Source organism: Salmo salar, chromosome ssa06, assembly GCF_905237065.1.
Source record: "Salmo salar chromosome ssa06, Ssal_v3.1, whole genome shotgun sequence".
In the NCBI taxonomy this organism is placed as follows: domain Eukaryota; kingdom Metazoa; phylum Chordata; class Actinopteri; order Salmoniformes; family Salmonidae; genus Salmo; species Salmo salar.
In genome coordinates, this window is record NC_059447.1 from 66,315,514 (window position 1) to 66,339,017 (window position 23,504).

The window sequence follows — 23,504 nt, forward strand, 5'->3', positions numbered from 1 at the left end:
TTTAGCTGTTCTTGCCATAATATGGACTTTGTCTTTTACCAAATAGGGCTATCTTCTGTATACCACCCCTACCTTGTCACAACACAATTGATTGTCTCAAATGCATTAAGAAGGAAATAAATTCCAGAAACACATTTTTAACAAAGCACACCTGTTAATTGAAATGCATTCCAGATGACTACGTCATGAAGCTGGTTGAGAGAATGTCAAGAGTGTGCAAATTTGTCATCAAGGCAAAGGGTAGCTACTTTGATGGACACTTTTGTGGTTACTACATGATTCCATATGTGTTATTTCATAGTTTTGATGTCTTCACTATTTTTCTACAATGTAGAACATTGTAAAGATAAAGAAAAACCCTTGAATGAGTAGGTGTGTCCCAACTTTTGACTGGAACTGTATAAATATGAACCCCCCCAAAAATACATATTATCCCCCGAAAATATATGAGGGATTGGAAATGACGCAGACAATTACATTGATTGAAGCCACAATCTATCTGCAATATTAAGCTGATCCACTCCCAAAAAACGAGGGAAAAAAACACCACTATGTCCTACTATGGTAGTGGTGGTGCTACTGAACCTCTCCAGGACAGGCTGTGAGTACAAACATTGGCCAGGCAGTGACAGACAAAAGTAGATATGGTGGTCGCTGTGACTCATCATGGGCTGTTGACCTACAGAGTACTGTAAACAGTACTGTAAGGTCTCGTTACATGAGGAGACGATCGGGACTGGTGCTGAAACCCTTCCTTTCCCCCCAGACCAGACCAGCACAGCCCAGACTCAACAACTGTCCTTCTTCTCATGAAACAGAAAAGCTGTGACACAAAGTGCTCTTTTTTGCTCCAAAGTTGTTGTTTGCGCTAGCTAAATCATATTCCAGAAATCAGTCTCTGATATCCGGAGGATGGCTCAAATACAGAGAGTTCTGCTGTTATGAGGTTACCAAGGAGTAGACCATACTGGAAGACAAGAGAGGGAAAAAACACAAGAATCCAAATCAATGACTGAGACTATATGATTAGCCCAAACAGTAAAACCAACAACAATTACAAACAACATTGACAAAAACTATTTGATTATAAACTGGTCCGCTGGAATTAATACGCATTCAAGAAAGGAGCATTCAAGCGTTGTGTTAAAGTGTTTAAGAAACGTCTGATAAATCCATGCTTGGTTTAGTAGTGGTTGATGTGTTCAGGCTGGGTGCCTGGGTGGCTGCCAGATTCACTGAGACTTTGTTTGTGTTTGTTTATTTCAAGTTGCAATTAAAATAGCCCTTTAATGTTGTGCATATGGGCTTTTCAAGTAGAAAGGATACACATTTTGCCTATTTAAAACACAAGCCACTAAATAAGCAAGAAATATATGTCAGGCTGCGGTAAAGTTCTGCTTGAGTAATCTTATCGATAAATCAAACTTAAATATGAAATATTTATTTGAAGAACTGGGCTCGAAATAAGAGGTAGGGCTACTGTATGTCCTAGCACACACAACACTGCTCATGAAATACACAATCTGATGGTTTATTCAAATGAGGACAGTTTTGCTCTTCACAAACCATGATTCATGTTAGCATAACAACATTTTGTGAACTGGTCAGACAAGTGTAGGTTTCCAAGATGCCAACACTTAACATTTGTTCTTAGCATCAGGTAAACGAATAAACATCTTCGAAAATAAGATCGCCTCCTAGCTAAGTCTGCTACAACAGCACATTTAGTGCTTAAACTAAGCAGGATCACCTAGCTACTCCAAAACTGAGACATTTGCATGAATCCTGCTATCTTCTGGCATGTGAGGCACTAATCCCTGCTGCGGTGAAGCCTGAGCTCTCTTGTCGGTCTGGGTTATCAATATCCATGTTTCCTAATGTAATGGAGGCACAATAAGTATGGTGGCCTGGAGGTGTCTTACACCCAGTGTTAGGAGAACCAGAGGCAGATTAGGCAGATGATGTCTCTCTAACAGCCCCAGGTTTAATCACCCCTCAGAGCTGTAGCTAGATGAATTAGTAGCCTTAGCCCAAAGCTACTTCTCCTCACCACGGCATCTACTTATTGCATCTCATCACAGGATCACTGTTCCTAATCTACTGTACAAACATCTCCATTATTACTCAGCTGTTAGGTGAAAAAAGACTGGTTTAGTCCCCTGGTCATGTGATGAACACCAAACCTAGTCTCCAAACAGTGCGACAGCAAGCTGAACAACAGCTGAGGGGATGTGTGGAACAGACACTCTCTAGCTATTGGATCTCCCACTTACGGGTACTGTTAAACACCTTCAGTGTAACAAGCCCTGTACTTGGAATGTTGTCAAGAGTTACTATAACTGCACTAATATACTATTGCCTTAGATATTACATTACAGTATGAGATGTGAATTAGATCACATTTCATCTCCAGACTGTTCATCGTGGTAGAGGGGACAGACATGCTACGTATGTCCTTGCTGTCAGCTTGTCATCTGTCTGAATGTCATTGAGGTAGTTTTAATTCACCCAGTAGTTTGGCTTCCACAGGCGAATACAGCATATTCCTCACTGAGCTAATAAACTTGTATATTGAGCTCGGCTTCCTTATCAAAGCCACATTGTAATTTCTAGTTCCATTATATTTAAACGGATGTTGGGCTAATGAGCCGAGGCAAACCTGGCCATTGTAATTGAGAGGGTTATGCCTCCAGTCAATCTTTGATTTCCCATCAATCTGTGAGGTGGAGAGCATTATGCAGTTGATGCTCGATAGTTTCAGGCAGTGAGTGTGTGTACAGTATGAATGTGTGTGTGTGTGTGTGAGTGAGTGAGTGAGTGTGTGCCTCTGCATTTGTTTGTAAGTGTGTATGTATGTAAGGAAAGGTTTAGAGATCATGCCAAAGACAAGTGGAGATGTGAGTGAGAGTGGGTAGGCTTTGGAGCAGTATTACAGAAGTAGACAAAGAGGGAAGCATTCATATACAGTAACGTAACATAACATCCCTAGCAGTGATTAAACATTAGGAAAGATCACACATCTCATCAAGGTTAAACAATGGAGGACTCCATATTATTATATTGCTATGTTATATTCCATATCGGACTCCACTAGAGTGACCGCCTCCCCTGTGACAAACACCAGTAGGTCAGGGGGGCAGGAGTAATGTAGGTCAGAGGTTAGGGGTTAAAGATGATCTCCCTCAAGAGGCCCATTCTCCAGGCAAGGTTGTGCATCAGTGTTACAGTATCGCTGAGGGGGGAGAAAGAGTGTGTGCAGGGGTCAGTGGGTCAGTGAGGGGGTCAGAATCACAAGGTGACAAACCCACTGAAGAGAGACTCACTAGTAGAAGGCCAGCGGAGCACCACATGGCAGGTCAGGTCCAGTACACGCTACAGCCGAGGGAAAGAGAGTCAAATGACCACATTCACCACTTCCGACTGGTCAATTACAAATTCACTCTGGTGAGATGTTACTACTACCAGGAGCTGTAGGGTCAATTCAATTTAGATTTAGTCAATATAAGTGATTGTTTAAAACGGTTTAGTTCAGGAATTGAAAATGTCCCAACCATAACCTGAATTGGCTAAACTGAAAATTACCTGAATTGGCTAAACTGAAATTTACCTCTGCCCTTAGGGCTGCAGGGCCAATACATTGTGACTGGAGGATATACTATGTAATGTACTGCATGGCTATGTAAACATCAACAAGAACTGACACAGTGAAAAAAGAACAGGTATCTAGGAGGCTCACTGCTGGTTGCATGACATACTGAGGATATACTATGTAATGTACTGCATGGCTATGTAAACATCAACAAGTACTGACACAGTGAAAAAAGAACAGGTATCTAGGAGGCTCACTGCTGGCTGCATGACATACTGAAAGGACATAATGTCCTTGTGAATTCAGATGCTGGTTTAGGCACAGTAGAAATCTACACTTGGGATCTTTAAACTTTAAACAGCCAATACAGCATGTATACATATACATGTCTGAAAAGCATGTAACAGCCCTGAAAAGGAGTAACAACTATACTGTAGTTAGTCACTTTGAGGTGAAAGATGATTGTTGTCTGCATCTTAACACCTTACCAAAAAACACAGTGGAAAGTGCATTCGTCACTCACCAGTAGAGATAGTAGAAGAAGGAGAGGACGAAGAAGGACATCTTGCACCAGGCCTCTTTTTGGCAGAACTTGAGCGTGTCTCCGTTCATGACCGAGGCTGGGTCGTAGAGGAGCTCCTTAGTGTCTGTGGGGCTGTGGAAGTACCTACCGAATAGGGACACGACACACGAGGGGTAGTTGACCCGTAGAGACAGAGGGGACGATGAAAGGAAGAATGGAGAGATGGAGGATGAGTAGGGGGGACACCCTCTTTACATGAAACATCTGACTGTTCATGATTAGTATGATTAAGTTGTGCATGACTACAGGTAGTAGTAGTAATTGTAATGCATGGTTTATGAACATAGGTCCATGTATTTACTTATGTGAATAGATACATGAACACATGGTTTATAGTGATTTACCAATAGTTTGCTAATGGGTAACAAACTATTAAATAATGGTTTATAAGTAATTTGTACTATAGACAGACTTAAATAAATGATGACAGGGTTTTTAAAATCCGTGTGGAACAAGATTGCTACAGTATAAATGAGAATGGGCGTGAGAATGTGTTTTCAGTCAGCTTAATGTACCTGGTAAAATAAAGGTTAGTCAATAATAAATAATCCAGAATCACAACCATTCTGCCCATACTATTAACACATATGTACCTCTCCCATCGGGGGGGGGCTGTCTGTAACCTCAGCTCCACTAGCTCTCACACTACCTGAAGAAGAGAGAGGTACAGGCACTGAGAGAGGGACCCAGGTGGAGGTTGATAGAGAGAGACGGTGAGGGGGAAATGGTGGGGGCATAGTGGGGACGGGGGGGCAGTTGTCTATGTCTGTGTCTGCTACCAGGGTGAGTTCAGTCTCAACACAGAGAGACAGAGGGATCCCTTCTACTGTAGCAGTGCTCTTCCAGTGGACCCAGCTGCATTACCCTCCAGGTAACAGAGACTGGAGATGGCTGCACTGGGGGTTTGGGGGGGGGGTGGACCAGCTCAGTCTGACTAGCGAGGTGCTATGCTGGGCACTAAGAGCCACAGGCATTAGGCACTGTTGGGAAAGCGTAATGGTCCTCTTATGATGAGGCTATATGGAATTGGCCTTAAACTGAGACATTTTTCACAGAAATGTAGCCACCGCTTTTCAACTGCAGGTACAGTACCCAAATCCAGATAGCTGATGTTCTGAAAGAGCTGCAAAATCTGGACCCCTACAAATCACCTGGGCTAGACAATCTGGACCCTCTCTTTCTAAAATTATCCGCCGCAATTGTTGCAACCCCTATTACTAGCCTGTTCAACCACTATTTCGTATCGTCTGAGATCCCCAAAGATTGGAAAGCTGCCGCGGTTATCCCCCACTTCAAAGGGGGAGACACTCTAGACCCAAACTGCTACAGATCTATATCTATTCTACCCTGCCTTTCTAAGGTCTTCGAAAGCCAAGTGAACAAACAGATCACCGACCATTTCGAATCCCACCGTACTTTCTCCGCTATGCAATCCGGTTTCCGAGCTGGTTATGGGTGCACCTCAGCCACGCTCAAGGTCCTAAACGATATCATAACCGCCATCGATAAAAGACAATACTGTGCAGCCGTATTCATCGACCTGGCCAAGGCTTTCGACTCTGTCAATCACCACATTCTTATCGGCAGACTGGTTTCTCAAATGACTGCCTCGTCTGGTTCACCAACTACTTCTCAGACAGAGTTCAGTGTGTCAAATCAGAGGGCTTGTTGTCTGGACCTCTGGCAGTCTCTATGGGGGTGCCACAGGGTTCAATTCTCGGGCTGACTCTTTTCTCTGTATACATCAATGATGTCGCTCTTGCTGCTGGTCATTCTCTGATCCACCTCTACGCAGACGACACCATTCTGTATATTTCTGGCCCTTCTTTGGACACTGTGTTAACTAACCTCCAGATGAGCTTCAATGCCATACAACTCTCCTTCTGTGGCCTCCAATTGCTCTTAAATGCAAGTAAAACTAAATGCATACTCTTCAACCGATCGCTGCCCGCATCTGCCCGCCCGTCCAGCATCACTACTCTGGATGGTTCTGACTTCAGTTGTGGACAACTACAAATACCAAGGTGCCTGGTTAGACTGTAAACTCTCCTTCCAGACTCACATTAAGCATCTCCAATCCAAAATTAAATCTAGAATTGGCTTCCTATTTCACAACAAAGCATGCTTCACTCATGCTGCCAAACATACCCTCGTAAAACGGACTATTCTACCGATCCTTGACTTCGGCGATGTCATTTGCAAAATAGCCTCCAACACTCTACTCAGCAAATTGGATGCAGTTTATCACAGTGCCATTTGTTTTGTCACCAAAGCCCCATATACTACCCACCACTGCGACCTGTATGCTCTCGTTGGCTGGCCCTCGCTTCGTATTCGTCGCCAAACCCACTGGCTCCAGGTCATCTATAAGTCTTTGCTAGGTAAAGCCCTGCCTTATCTCAGCTCACTGGTCACCATAGCAGCACCCACCCATATGTAACGGCCGTCGGGAGAGAGAGTAGACCAAGGCGCAGCGGAGTTAGTGTTCATCATAGTTATTTAATTAACGTAAGAACACGATACAAAAACCAAGAAAACCGACAGCCAAAACAGTCCTGTCAGGTGCGAAATGAAACAGAAAAAATTACCCACAAAACCCCAACGGAAAAACAGGCACTTATGTGTGACTCCCAATCAGCAACAACCAACAACAGCTGTGCCTGATTGGAAGCCACACGGCCAAAATCAATGAAACAGACAACATAGAAAATGAACATAGAACGCCCACCCAATGTAACACCCTGGCCTAACCAAAATAAAGAACAAAAACCCCTCTCTATGGCCAGGGCGTTACACCATAGCAGGCGCTCCAGCAGGTATATTTCACTGGTCACCCCCAAAGCCAATTCCTACTTTGGCCGCCTTTCCTTCCAGTTCTCTGCTGCCAGTGACTGGAACAAATTGCAAAAATCACTGAAGCTGGAGACTCATATCTCCCTCACTAACTTTAAGCATCAGCTGTCAGAGCAGCTTACAGATCATTGCACCTGTACATTGCCCATCTGTAAATAGCCCACCCAACTACCTCATCCCCATATTGTTATTTTTTTTTTTTTATCCTTTGCACCCCAGTATCTCTACTTGCACATCTATCACTCCAGTGTTTAACTGCTAAATTGTAATTACTTCGCCACTATGGCCTATTTATTGCCTTACCTCCCTAATCTTACCTCATTTGCACACACTGTATATAGACTTGTATATTGTGTTATTGACTGTACGTTTATTTATTCCATGTGTAACTCTGTGTTGTTGTTTGTGTCGCACTGCTTTGCTTTATCTTGGCCAGGTCGCAGTTGTAAATAAGATCTTGTTCTCAACTGGCCTACCTGGTTAAATAAAGGTGAAATAAAAAATACAAATAATAAACAGTATGTGTCTGCTTTACACAGGTAGTGATGCTCCGTTCCACTGTGTTGCTGCTGCTCAACCTAAGTCTACAAATCTCCCCTGTTGATGTGGCTGTGTGTCACTGAGCCCCTGCTGCATGTGGGGGCTGATAAAGGAGGAGGGGGACGAGCTGAAGACATTAGGCATCAGCTGTACTCACTGGGAAGGAAATCAGACGGACAGATCTATAGCTGCTGTGTGTCTCCCACCCCATATCTCCACCTCTCTTCCGTTTTCTCTCTCTCTCTCTCTCTCTCTCTCTCTCTCTCTCTCTCTCTCTCTCTCTCTCTCTCTCTCTCTCCCCTCCATCTCTCCCCCTCCATCTCTCCCCCTCCATCTCTCCCTGTCTCCTCTCAGCTGTGCAGAGAGAACAGCATCTGTAGCCACTGGGCATCTGGCAGTCTGCAATTAATGAGTCAGAGAGCACTGCTGCGTAACTTCAACCGGCTGAGCAAAACAACCACAGAGTTCTGCAAGTGATTCACATCTAATAACGAAACAAGAACAAGCCAAAAGAAAAGAGAATATAACGTGTTAATGGGAGGGAGCCGTGACAGGTGACCCATTTTCAGGGTGTGATATCAGATAATCATAACCAAAGTCATAATTACAATTTCAACTTATTGAAGTGTTCAATTCATTAAAAAAATACAATCTTTTTCTTTATTGCGGTAACTTTTGAAAAGCTCTAAAGGATTTCTAACAAAAACGCAAGGTATTGAAAGACTGTTTGTCCCTTTGTTGTGCAGAGACAAAACAATCTGTTCATATTTACAATGACTGCAGACTCCACTAAACTCTACTTTGTCAGTCAAATTTATGTCAATGTTTTATGTTGGCCTTTGTCTATGAATGTCTCATGAATATTTCAATATCAGTGCTTATCTTCTGGGCACCACACTGAATTCATGATATCTTACAAATGAGAGAAAGACAAAGTAGACTGGTCCAGCTTCGATAGTTACCTCCATGTGTTGTAGAAGAGGAGGGGGATGTTGAGGCCTACTGTCAGCCACTCCTGGGCACACAGGAACATGATACAGAACAGCCCATGGATAGAGTATTCTGGGAGCACCAACTGACAGGGAGAGAAGGAGGGCGTGAGGGAGGGAGAGAGAGAGTGGGAGAGCCCGAGAGAAAGGGAGGGAGAAGAGGGGATCGAAAGAGAAATGCTCTTGAGAGAGGTCATTTTACATCTTCTCATTCACAGATTATTCATCACCATTTGACATTAAACATACATAATAATCCATTATAGACAAGGGGTCATCGTTACGGTAACCTTACGTGCTAGCCAGGCTTCTACAGCTGTTGAAAGACACTATCTCTACGGCAATCATAGAAAGCTTGAGACAATTACACGCAAGGCTTCATGATGTCATGGAGCAACTGGCTAGCATGGATAAGGACTTATGTCAATACATTGGCAAATATCCTAAACTAACTGTTATTGTGCCATGTCATGTGTCTAAGCATTACTGTACCTAGGTTTTATCAAATGTAATCAAAATTGCAAGATGTGACACAGCAACCTTATCATCAGGGTTTTGAAACCTTCAACATAAGCTACATAATTTATTGCTCAGTAAGACCAAATGTTGTATTTTAGATAGCAGAGAAGATTAGTGAGTGTGGTTAAACACAAGATGGCAAACCTCCATCAGTCACATTAATGAATCCAGCAGCAGCAGATAGTCATTAGAGCAGAGCTCCAAACATGGTTAGAGTCTGGCAAAGAGTGAGCACCGATATTACAGCTGCACCACATACAGCATCTCGCTCCCCAAAGAGCCAGCGCCAAGCCTCATCTTTCATGTGGTGAAATTAACGCTGTGTGAAATTAAGATTTTGGAAGCAGCTCGGAGCCTTCCCAAAGAAAGTTGCAAGTCAAAAATGAAAGCTGTGGTTTAAATTGCGTCTGCTCTGAAGAGATTTAAAGAACTTTGTGGATATGATCACGACATGAATCAAATGCGCTAGTCATAAAAGTATCCCATTGAATATATTGGCCCTTAATGGTGGAAGACTTACAATATCCATATGTTAATACAACACGATTAGTGGTAGTATTCATGTGTGCATTCAACCTGAAATTCAATGCATGGCCACCCCAGAGCTGATAAAACAATGTCTTGAGTCCTGAATACTCACGGTGTATGTCCTGTTTCCAGCTCTGTGTCTGTGTGAACCCACAGAAAGGGTTTTTAGGTTATTATGTTTGACTCATACAGAAGGTTTCATCCTAGGCTGAGGCGGTGGGACAAAAGTTACCACAAAAAGCAGCTCAACAATACCAGGATTTGTGCTACTTAGCAGCACAGATGTAAGCTGTTAAAAACTCTAAAATATGTAACCATTCATAAAGAAAAAAAGCTTCAGAGAAGCAGGAGAGAAGCACAGGCCAAGTTAAACTACAGTTGAAGTCGGAAGTTTACATACACTTAGGTTAAAGTCATTAAAACTCATTTTTCAACCACTCCACAAATTTCTTGTTAACAAATTATAGTTTTGGCAAGTTGGTTAGGATATCTACTTTGTGCATGACACAAGTCATTTTTTCAAACAATTGTTTACATACAGATTATTTTACTTATAAATCACAATTCCAGTGGGTCAGAAGTTTATATACACTAAGTTGACTGTGCCTTTAAACAGCTTGGAAAATTCCAGAAAATGATATTGTGACTTTAGAAGCTTCTGATAGAATAATTGACATAATTTGAGTCAATTGGAGGTGTTCCTGTGGATGTATTTCAAGGCCAACCTTCAAACTCAGTGCCTCTTTGCTTGACATCATGGGAAAATCAAAAGAAATCAGCCAAGACCCTAGAAAATAATTGTAGATCTCCACAAGTCTGGTTCATCCTTGGGAGCAATTTCCAAACACCAGAAGGTACCACGTTCATCTGTACAAACAATAGTACGCAAGTATAAACACCATGGGACCACGTAGCCGTCATACCGCTCAGGAAGAAGACGCGGTCTGTCTCCTAGAGATGAATGTACTTTGGTGCAAAAAGTGCAAATCAATCCCAGAAAAACAGCAAAGGACCTTGTGAAGATGCTGGAGGAAACAGGTACAAAAGTATCTATATCCACAGTAAAACGAGTCCTATATCGACATAACCTGAAAGGCCGCTCAGCAAGGAAGAAGCCACTGCTCCAAAACCGCCATAAAAAAGCCAGACTACAGTTTGCAACTGCACATGGGGACAAAGATCATACTTTTTGGAGAAATGTCCTCTGGTCTGATGAAACAAAAATATAACTTTTTGGCCATAATGACCATCGTTACGTTTGGAGGAAAAAGGGGGATGCTTGCAAGCCGAAGAACACCATCCCAACCGTGAAGCACGGGGGTGGCAGCATCCTGTTGTGGGGGTGCTTTGCTGCTGCAGGGACTGGTGTACTTCACAAAATCATGTTGGGAGGAAAATTATGTGGATATATTGAAGCAACATCTCAAGACATCAGTCAGGAAGTTAAAGCTTGGTCGTAAATGGGTCTTCCAAATGGACAATGACCCCAAGTATACTTCCAAAGTTGTGGCAAAATGGCTTAAGGACAACGAAGTCAAGGTATTGGAGTGGCCATCACAAAGCCCTGACCTCAATCCTATAGAAAATTTGTGGGCAGAACTGAAAAAGTGTGTGCGAGCAAGGAGGCCTACAAACCTGACTCAGTTACACCAGCTCTGTCAGGAGGAATGGGCCAAAATTCACCCAACTTATTGTGGGAAGCTTGTGGAAGGCTACCCAAAACGTTTGACCCAAGTTAAACAATTTAAAGGCAATGCTACCAAATACTAATTGAGTGAATGTAAACTTCTGACCCACTGGGAATGTGATGAAAGAAATAAAAGCTGAAATTAATCATTCTCTCTACTATTATTCTGACATTTCACATTCTTAAATCAAAGTGGTGATCCTAACTGACCTAAGACAGGGAATTTTTACTAGGATTAAATGTCAGGTATTGTGAAAAACTGAGTTTAAATGTATTTTGCTAAAGTGTATGTAAACTTCCGACTTCAACTGTATCTATGCTTAATGCTATTCCGAAGCCCTTCATGTATATTTAACACACTACAGGCATATCTGGAGCCCTGTCTGAAACACCTGGACTACATTCTTCACAGCACTACATACTTCCTAATAACATAAAAATACATTGGAGCCCAGTGGAGGAGCTCTTCAACAGCAGGTGATGGAGAAACTGCTCCTCAAACAGAACTATATATACACACACATACACACACGACACGCCGCCACGCTCATTAAAACACAAATAATCACGCTAACCTTTTCATTACCCCCGCTAATTCTCAGCCCCCATCCATCAAGTCCCTACCCTCGCTGTCACTGGCTAAACTCCTGCTGAACGCAGACAAACATTATGAACCACTCCCATGCTAATGTACCAGGCATAACGTAATTTAACCTACAATACAAAATACATTATAAGCACATAAAACATGAGTAGTAGTCATCACATCAACCATGACTAAAACAGTGAGATTATATAAGACAAAGGGTTTGGTCGCAAGGCAGAGGCACACAGAGCAACAAAGCTACATGATACTGTAGTCCTACAGTAACAACGAGGGGAGAGTAACAAAACTGATGAACTGTATATGTATTTATTAGGGATCCCCATTAGCTGTTGCCAAGGCAGCAGCTACTCTTCGTGGGTCCAAACACATTAAGGCACTTATGTTACTTATAAAAGAAAATATAAAACAGTACATCATATAACATTATTACACCACTACATATCTACAATACAAAATATATAATACCACCATACAACAATATTACAATGTTATAGTGCTTTTGCTGTTCGTTATGCTAACTCATCTTGTTGGCTGATGAAAAGTAAATGTGGACAGTTTTTCCAATATCTTCAATATGCACCTCGGAATTGGATAAGGACGCGCGCAGTTGCGTCCCCGATGTGTCTGTCTTCACTTGTAGCCTGTGAGAAAGACCAGTTCACATGATGGAGCCGCAGCACTCAGGGAGAAGGGCACAACGGCCACTGGCCGCAAAAGGCATGGATTTGTTTAGGATGCATTATGGCCACACAAAGGGGATGCTGCTGTGAAATTCTAGGCATTACCAAGTGCTGGTCAAATTGTGAATGATGTAGTGTGCACAGCCTGCACAAAAAAATAAAGCAGAGCTCATGCCTTTCAAGCGACTTTTTTCAAATCATCATTAGAGTCGCATCACGCAGCCTTATAAATGTATAAAAAATCTAAAGATGTAGCCCAATGTTTGTAGAACAACTAATGTTACATTAATAACTCTAAATTATGCATATAGGAATACCCATTTCTTTGTTAACCGCTCAAAACAGAATAGCTGCATGTGTCCACTCCCTCAAATCCTTTGGAGAAAATATCCTTTGTATTTTGTTTAGCTTTGTTCAATTGTATTCTTCATACTATAAAATAATATAAAATAATGCCACGGAATTATATGCAAATCTTGTCTTCTAAATGAACTAGTGTAGCCCACAGCCATATGGCATAGCCAGATCAGGACCTAACATAAGGATGTATGAGGATAAGGATAAGGATATGCTATTCTGTTCTTCTGAAATAGACTACATTTTCTTCATATCATGCTTCTTTAGACCTGTCTAAAATAAATAATGGATTTATTGTGAAGATGTAGGCTATATTACATGGATTTATTGTGTAGGTGTAGGCTATATTACATCGATTTATTGTGAAGATGTAGGCTATATTATATGGATTTATTGTGTAGGTGTAGGCTATATTACATGGATGTAATGTGAAGATGTAGGTAATATTACATGGATGTAATGTGAAGATGTAGGCTATATTACATGGATTTATTGTGAAGATGTAGGCTATATTACATGGATTTATTGTGAAGATGTAGGCTATATTACATGGATTTATTGTGTAGGTGTAGGCTATATTACATGGATTTATTGTGTAGGTGTAGGCTATATTACATGGATTTATTGTGAAGATGTAGGCTATATTACATGGATTTATTGTGAAGATGTAGGCTATATTACATGGATTTATTGTGAAGATGTAGGCTATATTACATGGATTTATTGTGAAGATGTAGGCTATATTACATGGATTTATTGCGAAGATGTAGGCTATATTACATGGATTTATTGTGAAGATGTAGGCTATATTACATGGATTTATTGTGAAGATGTAGGCTATATTACATGGATGTAATGTGAAGATGTAGGCCATATTACATGGATTTATTGTGTAGGTGTAGGCTATATTACATGGATGTAATGTGAAGATGTAGGCCATATTACATGGATTTATTGTGAAGATGTAGGCTATATTACATGGATGTAATGTGAAGATGTAGGCCATATTACATGGATTTATTGTGAAGATGTAGGCTATATTACATGGATGTAATGTGAAGATGTAGGCCATATTACATGGATTTATTGTGTAGGTGTAGGCCATATTACATGGATTTATTCGACTTTTTAACATGTAGATGTTCCAAAGATCAGCACCTGTGGAAGCCAGGTGCCATAAATGTGTTTATGTTAATTAACGGTCAATTAGCGTGAGACCGGCTGACAGAATGTTGTGACAGCCACAGGCCTAGTAACATCCCTAGTAACAGGCAATTGAAATATGGCAAGTAGGATTGGCAATATCATCCTCTATTACCTTCAGTAATTTTCCATCCAGGTTGTCAGACCCTGGTGGCTTGTCATTGTTGATAGACAACAATCATTTTTTTCACTTCTTCGCACTCACTTTACGGAATTCAAAACTACTATGCTTGTCTTTCATAATTTGGTCAGATATACTTGGATGTGTAGTGTCAGCATTTGTTGCTGGCATACAGCATCATGCATAAGTTTGCTAATCTTGCCAATGAAAAAATAATTAAAGTAGTTCACAATATCACTTGGTTTTGTGATGAATGAGCCATCTGATTCAATGAATGATAGAGCCGAGTTTGCCTTTTTGTTTCATAGAATAGTTTCTTCTTCTTTTTATTTGCAGTACATTTGCCAATCGGTTGTGCTGCCCAGACTTATTTGCCATACCTTTTCCCTCATCCCTCTCAACAAAACACGATTTCAATTCCTCACCAATCCAAGGGGATTTAACATTTTTTACAGTTATTTTCCTAATGGGTGCATGCTTATTAGTACCTGGAATAGTGCAGCGTCTGGTTTCTCCTCATTACACATCACAGACCAGCAAATATTCATCATCAACATAAGAATCACTACAAAACTTCTTATACACTATATTAGGCCCAGCCTTTGGAACTTTGGTTTTCCTAGATATGGCTACTATATTGTGATCACTACAGTACATCCTATGGATTTGGATACTGCTTTAAAGCACATTTCTTTCTGCAGCATTGGTAAAGATGTGATAAATACATGTTGATGATTTAATTCCTGTGCTATTTGTAACTACCCTGATATCCTGAACCAGGTTGCAGGCACTAGTTACAGTTTGAAGCTTTTTCTTGTGTGGGCAGCTTGATGAAAGCCAGTCAATATAGAAATCACCCGGAAAATATATGTCACACATGCGAAGGAACGTTTATTTTGTGCATCTTGTCTTTGGTGTCATAAACAATCCTCCTGCCTGTGCCTGGTAAAGATATAGGGGGGGGGAGGGCAGTCATGACCTCCTCCTTCAGACTATTTGGCTGAATGCCCAGAGTTTGTTCTCTAAGTTAAGATAGGAGATGGTGCCAGACACATGTCGGAACCAACCATATGAACTATGCCTATGTAACGTGTTCAGACTATTTGGCTGAACGCCCAGAGTTTGTTCTCTAAGTTAAGATAGGAGATGGTGCCAGACACATGTCGGAACCAACCATATGAACTATGCCTATGTAACGTGTTTGTAACCAGTATATAAGGGAACTAAACGGGACTGCCCCGTTAGAGCTCCTGACAGACGTTCACTATGGTGCATCAAGTTAGTTGGAACCTCTCCAGCACGGCGACAATAAACAATGATTCATTTAGGATTGACTTCGAGTGTCCCTGTGTAAGAAGTTCCACGACACATTATCCAGATATTGACTGTTAGCACTTGGTGGTCTATATCAGCTTCCCACCAGAATGGGCTTTAGGTGAGGCAGATGAACCTGTAGCCATATGACTTCAACAGTATTTAACATGAGATCCTCTCTAAGCTTTAAAGGAATGCGGTTCTGAATATAGAGGGTATAGGGTTGATCCAGCTCTGTGGAGCTCGGGGCTCATCTGGGACGAGCGAGGCTAGGATCAGGGCTCTGTCTCTGGGCGATGAGCCCTGAAGGATCAGGGCTCTGAAGGATCAGGGCTAGGATCAGGGCTCTGTCTCTGGGCGATGAGCCCTGAAGGGTTCCTCCCTCCCTGCCTTCCACATCTGACCACCCCGGGGCACAGACACATTCTGATACCTCCTCGACTCCACTCCTCGACGAGAAGTCAACTTGTAGCTAACTGTAAGAAGTAAGAACTAACTGAGGCCGTTTGTGCATCTCTCTCTCCTGATCTTTACTTCAAAAAGGAGAGGAACCCCAGAAGGTGACACATACACACCAGCAACACCTATTGCATGTCTGCTGCAGAGCTTCTGCAAGGTTTTCTTTCTTCCAAAGATCACTCTTTACATTTACACATACACCTCACACTACATATTATTTTTAATTCCATCTCATTCATTCTAATGCAATACAAACACCCACATTTCCCTCTAACATGCCAAGCCAATATTCCAATAACAGCTAGGGCCTGCACTGCTGCAAGCCAGAGCCAATCCACTCCACAGCCCCAGACAGTGGCGAAGCAGTGTTTAACCTGTTGGCCAATTCGAGCTGATGTCTGCGAGGGCCCCATTCAGCCACAGTTCAAGAGGCCAGAGTCCTTTTCAAGTGTGACTTTTGAGGCGCCCCCCTGGGAGGGAGAGCAGAGCAACACGGGGAGGCAGGCTCTCTACAGCATACAGTTAATGAGAGAGGGCTGCTGCTGCTGCTGCTGCTGTGGACCGACTGCTGCTACTCTACTCCACTCAGGCGATCTACAGAGCTAGCACCCACTCTCCTCTACTCCACTCTCATCCTCTTCTCCCTCTCCTTGACAGTCCTTCACTCATTCTCTGCTTGCTGATGGTGGAGTTATTAGGCTGTGGAGTTTTCTTCATGCCACTCGACGGCGGGTCGCTTGCAACAGCCAATTAACACCACTTAACGGTGATTATACATCCCTCAACAGGACAAGGGCCCCTTATGATGTAGCCTTCAGTACGCTCCCAGTACAACGGAACCAGAGGATCATACGGTCCAAAAATACGTTTTAGACAGACTAAGTTTCATTTTCAGAGATCATACCTTCTGCTCCTAAAATCCTGCCTGGGTTTTAACTGCTATCATAGCTGAGAGACAATGGCTAAAAACAGACAAAACATGAAAGGGAAGAAACAGGGTTTACTAACTGAGGCCAAAGACCAAACCCAGCAAACTCATCTCGTGTCAAGGGCCATGACAGCGCCAGGTCCTATATTCAGTATTCATATTCATAATTATACAGTAGCAGTATGTTCATTATGGAATGAATACATTCAATTCCTCCAGGTAACTTGATGTAGAAAAGGGGTTGAAACTAACTAAAGGTCATCTGGTAACAGATATACAATCATGTATTAAATATTGTTCTTCCTAGCGCCTTTGGGTTCATGACTAACCTGGATATAGCTCTCATTTAAGCAGCAGAACGTGTCCTCCGCTGTCGCCAGAGATCAAAAGAGCTCCTACTCTCCAATTACTGTCTCTCCCCTTACAACAGCAACGATAATTAAGTGCGGCAAATAATTATACATATTTTCTCTTTAAAAGATACGTATTCCTCTGAGACCTGGTAGCAGATGAATCCACAGTACATTTAGTTCATCAAATTTTGCGGGTAGATGAAAAGTTGGCCACAAAGGCTAGACTGGAACGCCTCTGTAGGACATTAGTGTACACCTCCATACACGTCAAATCAAATCAAAGGTTATTGGTCACCTACACAGTTTAGCAGATGTTATAGCGAGTGCACAAAATGCTTATGTTACTAGCTCCTAAGACTGCAGTAAAATGTCAAACAGGTACACAAATAATACCTTTAAAAAAACAAAAAACAGAAAGCGTAACAAGAAATCAAAACATTTCTAAACAAATCCAATAACAACCCAAATAACAGTGTAACAGTAATCCAAATGCAATCTATACGTATCTACACTGGAAGAATTTACACCAGATATACTAGGAATGGTATGTACAGCAGTAGATATACTAGAGTGAACTATGCCAAGAATCCAATACATAAATAAATATGCGGTGTGTATAAACAGCCTAACTAAAATGCAATGTACAGTAGTAGAAATATTAGAATGAGCTATGTCAATAATAAATACACAGCACAAAACCTCATGGCAAAATTTATAAAATTGCAAGAAATTAGCCCGGTATATAAATAATATACAGTATATGTATGTGAATGGTGTGTATAGACATTATGGACAGTATGTGAATAGAAAAAGAGTGAATAGCAGTAGTTAAATAGGATGAGCCTTGACTAGAATATAGTATACTGAACAAAAATATAAACTTGAAATGTAAAGTGTTGGTCCCATGTTTCATGAACTGAAATAAAAGATCCCAGAAATGTTCCATACGCACAAAAAGCTTATTTCTCTCAAATGTTGTGCAAAAATGTGTTTACATCCCTGTTAGTGAGCATTTCTTATTTGCCAAGATAACCCATCCACCTGACAAGTGTGGCATATCAAGAAGCTGATTAAACAGCATGATCATTACACAGGTGCACCTTGTGCTGAGGACATTAAAAGGCCACTCTAAAATGTGTTTTGTCACACAACACAATGCCACAGATGTCTCAAGTTTTGAGGTGGCATGCAATTGGCATGCTGACTGCAGGAATGTCCACCAGAGCTGTTGCCAGATAATTGAATGTTCATTTCTCTACCATAAGTTGCCTCCAACGTTGTTTTAGAGAATTTGGCAACACGTCCGGCCTCACAACCGCAGACCACGTATATGGTGTTGTGTGGGCGAACGGTTTGCTGATGTCAACGTTGTGATCAGAGTGCCCCATGGTGGCGGTGGGATTATGATATGGGCAGGCATAAGCTACAGACAATGAACACAACTGCATTTTATTGATGGCAATTTGAATGCACAGAGATACTATGACGAGATTTTGAGGCACATTTCCGTGCCATTCATCTGCTGCCATCGCCCCATATTTCAGCATGATAATGTTGCAAAGATCTGTACACAATTCCTGGAAGCTGAAAATGCCCCAGTTCTTCCATGACCTGCATACTCACCAGACGTCACACATTTAGTATGTTTGGGAAGCTCTGGATCGATGTGTACTAATCGATGTGAAACTTCGCACAGCCATTGAAGAGGAGTGGGACAACATTCCTCAGGCCACAATCAACAGCCTGATCAAGTCTATGTGAAGGAGATGTGTCGCGCTGCATGAGGCAAATGGTGGTCACACCAGATTCGGACTGGTTTTCTGATCCACGCCCCTATCTTTTTTTTTAAGGTATCTGTGACCAACAGATTAATATCCGGATTCCCAGTCATGTGAAATCCATAGATTAGGAAGTAATTAATTTATTTAAATTGACTGATTTCCTTATATGAACTGTAACGCAGTAAAATCTTTGAAATTGTTGCATGTTGCATTTATATTTTTGTTCAGTATATATATAAAGTGGTAAAACAGTATGTTAACATTATTAAAGTGAGCAGTGTTCAATGACTATGTACATAGGGCAGCAGCCTCTAAGGTGCAGGGTAGAGTACTGGGTGGTAGTCGGCTAGTAACAATGACTAAGGTTTTGGGTAGAGTACTGGGTGGAGGCAGGCTAGTGGTGACTGTTTAACAGCCTGATGGCCTGGAGATAGAAGCTGTTTATCAGTCTCTCAGTCCCAGCTTTGATGCAGAGGTCATTGATGATCTTCTTGGCCTTCCTGTGACACCGGGTGCTGTAGATGTCCTGGAGGGCAGGCAGTGTGCCCTCGATGATGCGCTGGGCTGGCCGCACCACCTTCTCGAGAGCCCTGCGGTTGCGAATCTTACAATTGCCGTACCAGGCGGTGATACAGCCCAACAGGATGTTCTCAATCTGTAGAAGTTCATGAGAGTCTTAGGGGCCAAGACGAATTTCTTCACATACATACATTTCCAACTGATTTCACAGAAATGTATATTTTCATTATAAAGATATAGAGTTGCCACTGCTTTGATAGTCCATCATACAGTAACTCCAAAGTCTTGTCTGAATTATTTTTTCAACTCAGCACCTCTGATATTTTACATGCTTGAAGATAGAGTAAATCAGGAAAACCTGTTTCTAATCAGGTTAAACATTGTCCATGTTCTGAAGATCAAAGTCTGCTGACCACTCTTGTTTTACAGTACGAAATGTCTTGGGTTTAGAATTCTATTGCAATCCACTTTGGTGAAAGCCATGACCACTATACCCCAGAGTAATAGAAATGAAACAGAATCAAAACTCTGTGTCTATATAGCATGAGCTAGCATGACTTCAGATGACACTTGACAATTAAGTAGACCACTGGTATCTCTGCAATATTCTGCTACTAGACCTTTCATCCTGAGTATCCAGGGATATATCAACACTCCGAAGTGCAAATGTCTAGGCAGTATGCTGCTGCTAGCCCCTTTGGTCTAGTGTCCAGGGACAAAGCAGAAATATGCAGGGACCTGCTCTGCTCCTCACACCTCTTCTGAAAGAGTCATGGGATCATGAACTAAGCTCAGACATGCCTTACTCACTCTTATAGCCTACTAAGAGAGGTAGAACAAGATACAATGACATAAAAAGTAAGGGCAAAGTGTAGACTGACAATGTGTAGACTGATAATGTGTAGCTTGACAATGTGCAGACTGACAATGTGTAGACTATACTAGAGGATCGTATTGATCAAGACACTGGTTGGAACAGAGGTGTAATGCCCATAGGGGGCACAGGGGCACGTGCCCCTTCAGATGTGTCCTGCGAAAAAACAAGATATATATATTATTTTTTTTTTGTTGTTGTTGTTGTTGTTGTTTCTCTGTAATACTACGTGCTTCTACACCTGCATTGCTTGCTGTTTGGGGTTTTAGGCTGGGTTTCTGTACAGCACTTTGAGATATCAGCTGATCTAAGAAGGGCTATATAAATACATTTGATTTGATTTGATTTACTAGCCACCTAGTAGTAATTTTATGAAGTTGGCTTTAGCTAGCCCAGATAGGGCAAGAGTTGCTTTCCAAAGAGATATCCGGGATTGTAACATACTCTGTTTCACGGAAACATGGCTAGCTGGGGACATGCTGCCAGAGTCTATACGGCCAATGGGATTTTCAGTGCATCATGCCGACAGGAACAAACATCTCTCCGGTAAGAAGAATGGCGGGGGTGTATGTTTCATGATCAATTTGGTGTAATTTTAACAACATACAGGAACTCAAGTCTTTTTGTTCACCGGACCTAGAATTCCTCACAATCAAATATCTCCCAAGAGAACTCTCCTCGGTTATCGTCACAGCCGTGTATATCCCCTCGCAAGCGGATACCAAGACGGTCATCAAAGAACTTTACTGGACTTTATACAAACTGGAAACCATATATCCTGAGGCTGTATTTATTGTAGCTGGGGATTTTAACAAAGCTAATTTGAGAACAAGGCTACCTAAATTCTATCAGCATATCAATTGCTGTACACAAGCGAGTAACACACACGACCATTGCTACTCTAACTTCCGCAATGCATACAAGGCCCTTCCCCACCCTCCTTTTGGCAAATCTGACCATGACTCCATCTTGTTGCTCCCCTCCTATAGGCAGAAACTAAAACAGGAAGCGCCCATGCTTAGGTCTATTCGATGCTGGTCTGACCAATCGGATTCAACGCTTCAAGATTGCTTCAATCACGTGGACTGGGATATGTTCCGGGTAGCCTCAGATAATAACATTGACGTATACACTGACTCGGTGAGCGAGTTTATAAGGAAGTGTATAGGAGATGTTGTACCCACTGTGACTACTAAAACCTACCCTAACCAGAAACCATTGATTGAGGGCAGCATTCGCGCAAAGCTGAAAGCACATATCACCGCATTTAATCATGGCAAGGCGAGAACATCCTTGGATCATGACCTGAGCTACAGGCAGCTAGATTTGGGTATGTCATTTCAGGTGAAAATTGAAAAACATGCGCCCTGCTCATTCAAATCATGCACAGAGAAATGACAGTGAGATGAGCACTGATTTTATGCAGTTCACAATATCTGCCAAAGTGAGTTAATGTGCTCAACAGTCTGAACCGATGATTTGGGGGATTTCCAGTACAACTGTCTCGCTCTGTCTAACTATGTCTGTGGCTGTCTATCAGTACAGCATACTGTAGCATATATGCAGCCCGAGGTCCTCCACCAAAAATATTTTTCATGCATTTTTTATAGTAACTCAAATTGGGCAAATATGTTAATATACTGTATATATATGAAGGAGATGATCGTGGACTAGAGGAAAAGGAGGGCAGAGCACGCCCCCATTCTCATCAACGGGGCGGTAATGGAGCAGGTTGAGAGCTTCAAGTTTCTTGGTGTCCACATCACCAACAAACTGTCATGGTCCAAACACACCAAGACAGTCGTGAAGAGGGCACGACAATGCCTATTCCCCCTCAGGAGACTGAAAATATTTGGCATGGGTCCTCAGATCCTCAAAAAGTTCTACAGCTGCAACACTCCAGCCACCCTAGTCATAGACTGTTCTCTCTGCTACCGCACGGCAAGCGGTACCGGAGCGCCAATTCCAGGTCCAAAAGGCTCCTTAACAGCTTCTACCCCCAAGCCATAAGACTCCTGAACAGCTAACCAAATGGCTACACAGACTATTTGCATTGACCCCCCCATTTTTAAGCTGTTGCTACTCTCTGTTTATTATCTATGCATAGTCACTTTACCTCTACCTACATGTACATATTACCTCAATTACCACGACTAACCTGTGCCCCCGTATTGACTGTACCGGTACCCCGTGTATATAGCCTCATACTGTTATTTTATTGTTGCTCTTTAATTATTTGTTATTTTTCTATTTTGTTATTTTTTCATTTACATTTTTATTTATTCATTGTTTAACACTTATTTTTTCTTAAAACTGCATTGTTGGTTAAGGGCTTGTAAGTAAGCATTTCACTGTAAGGTCTACACCTGTATTCGGCGCAGGGGCGGCAGGTAGGCTAGTGGTTAGAGCGTTGGGCCAGTAACTGAAAGTTTGTTTAGGATCTGTGGAATGTCACTCCTGAACTCAGAGCAACGTGTGCCACGTTGTCATTGGTCTGCACATTGAGTCGGGGGCAGGATACTTGTTATTTGGCCATTGGCCAAGTTGTACTGCAAGGACTTCTGATTGGTCAACCCCAGGCTAGGGTGGGGGGTTATAAATGACATCCTGTTCCTTTGTTCGAGGGGGAAAAGCTGAGGACAGGGAAGACTGAACATCTGACTCCCAGCACAACATCTTGATTTGTCCTCTCGGAATAAACCTATTTTTCTCCCCCTGATTTGCTTTGGAGTTTGTGTTATTGAAGAATAACATAAATTGCCAACAGCAGTTAACTAACTGTTCCCCGGTAGGCCGTCATTGCAAATAAGAATTTGTTCTTGAATGACTAACCTAGTTAAATAAAGGTTACATTTTTTTTTGACAAATACAACTTGATGTGTTACAGTGAGAATGAATATGCATCCCACTATCCAACCATATAGAAGGTGAGGAGAAAACCAGCAACAGTTTGGACATCATACACTTGAAATAACACACATAAGGTCCCAGTGTGACAAGAAAGCCCAGAATCACAGTAA

General features: G+C 42.0%; 1 protein-coding gene across 2 annotated transcripts in view; it reads right to left on the reverse strand.

Moving 5' to 3' along the window:
- Window positions 1–873: 873 nt before the first annotated feature.
- Window positions 874–23,504, reverse strand: part of LOC106607867 (protein cornichon homolog 3-like) — a 45,556-nt gene continuing 22,925 nt past the window's right edge. The window contains exons 4-7 of one of the 2 annotated variants that reach the window (XM_045720890.1): window positions 8,528–8,640; window positions 4,113–4,256; window positions 3,324–3,372; window positions 874–967 (exon numbers count right to left, since the gene is read on the reverse strand). In XM_045720890.1, the coding sequence (XP_045576846.1) occupies window positions 3,357–3,372; window positions 4,113–4,256; window positions 8,528–8,640 (273 nt within the window). In that variant the 3' untranslated portion in view covers window positions 874–967; window positions 3,324–3,356. The remainder of the gene's footprint in view (window positions 968–3,323; window positions 3,373–4,112; window positions 4,257–8,527; window positions 8,641–23,504) is intronic. The other variant, XM_014205317.2, reaches the window with a different exon arrangement.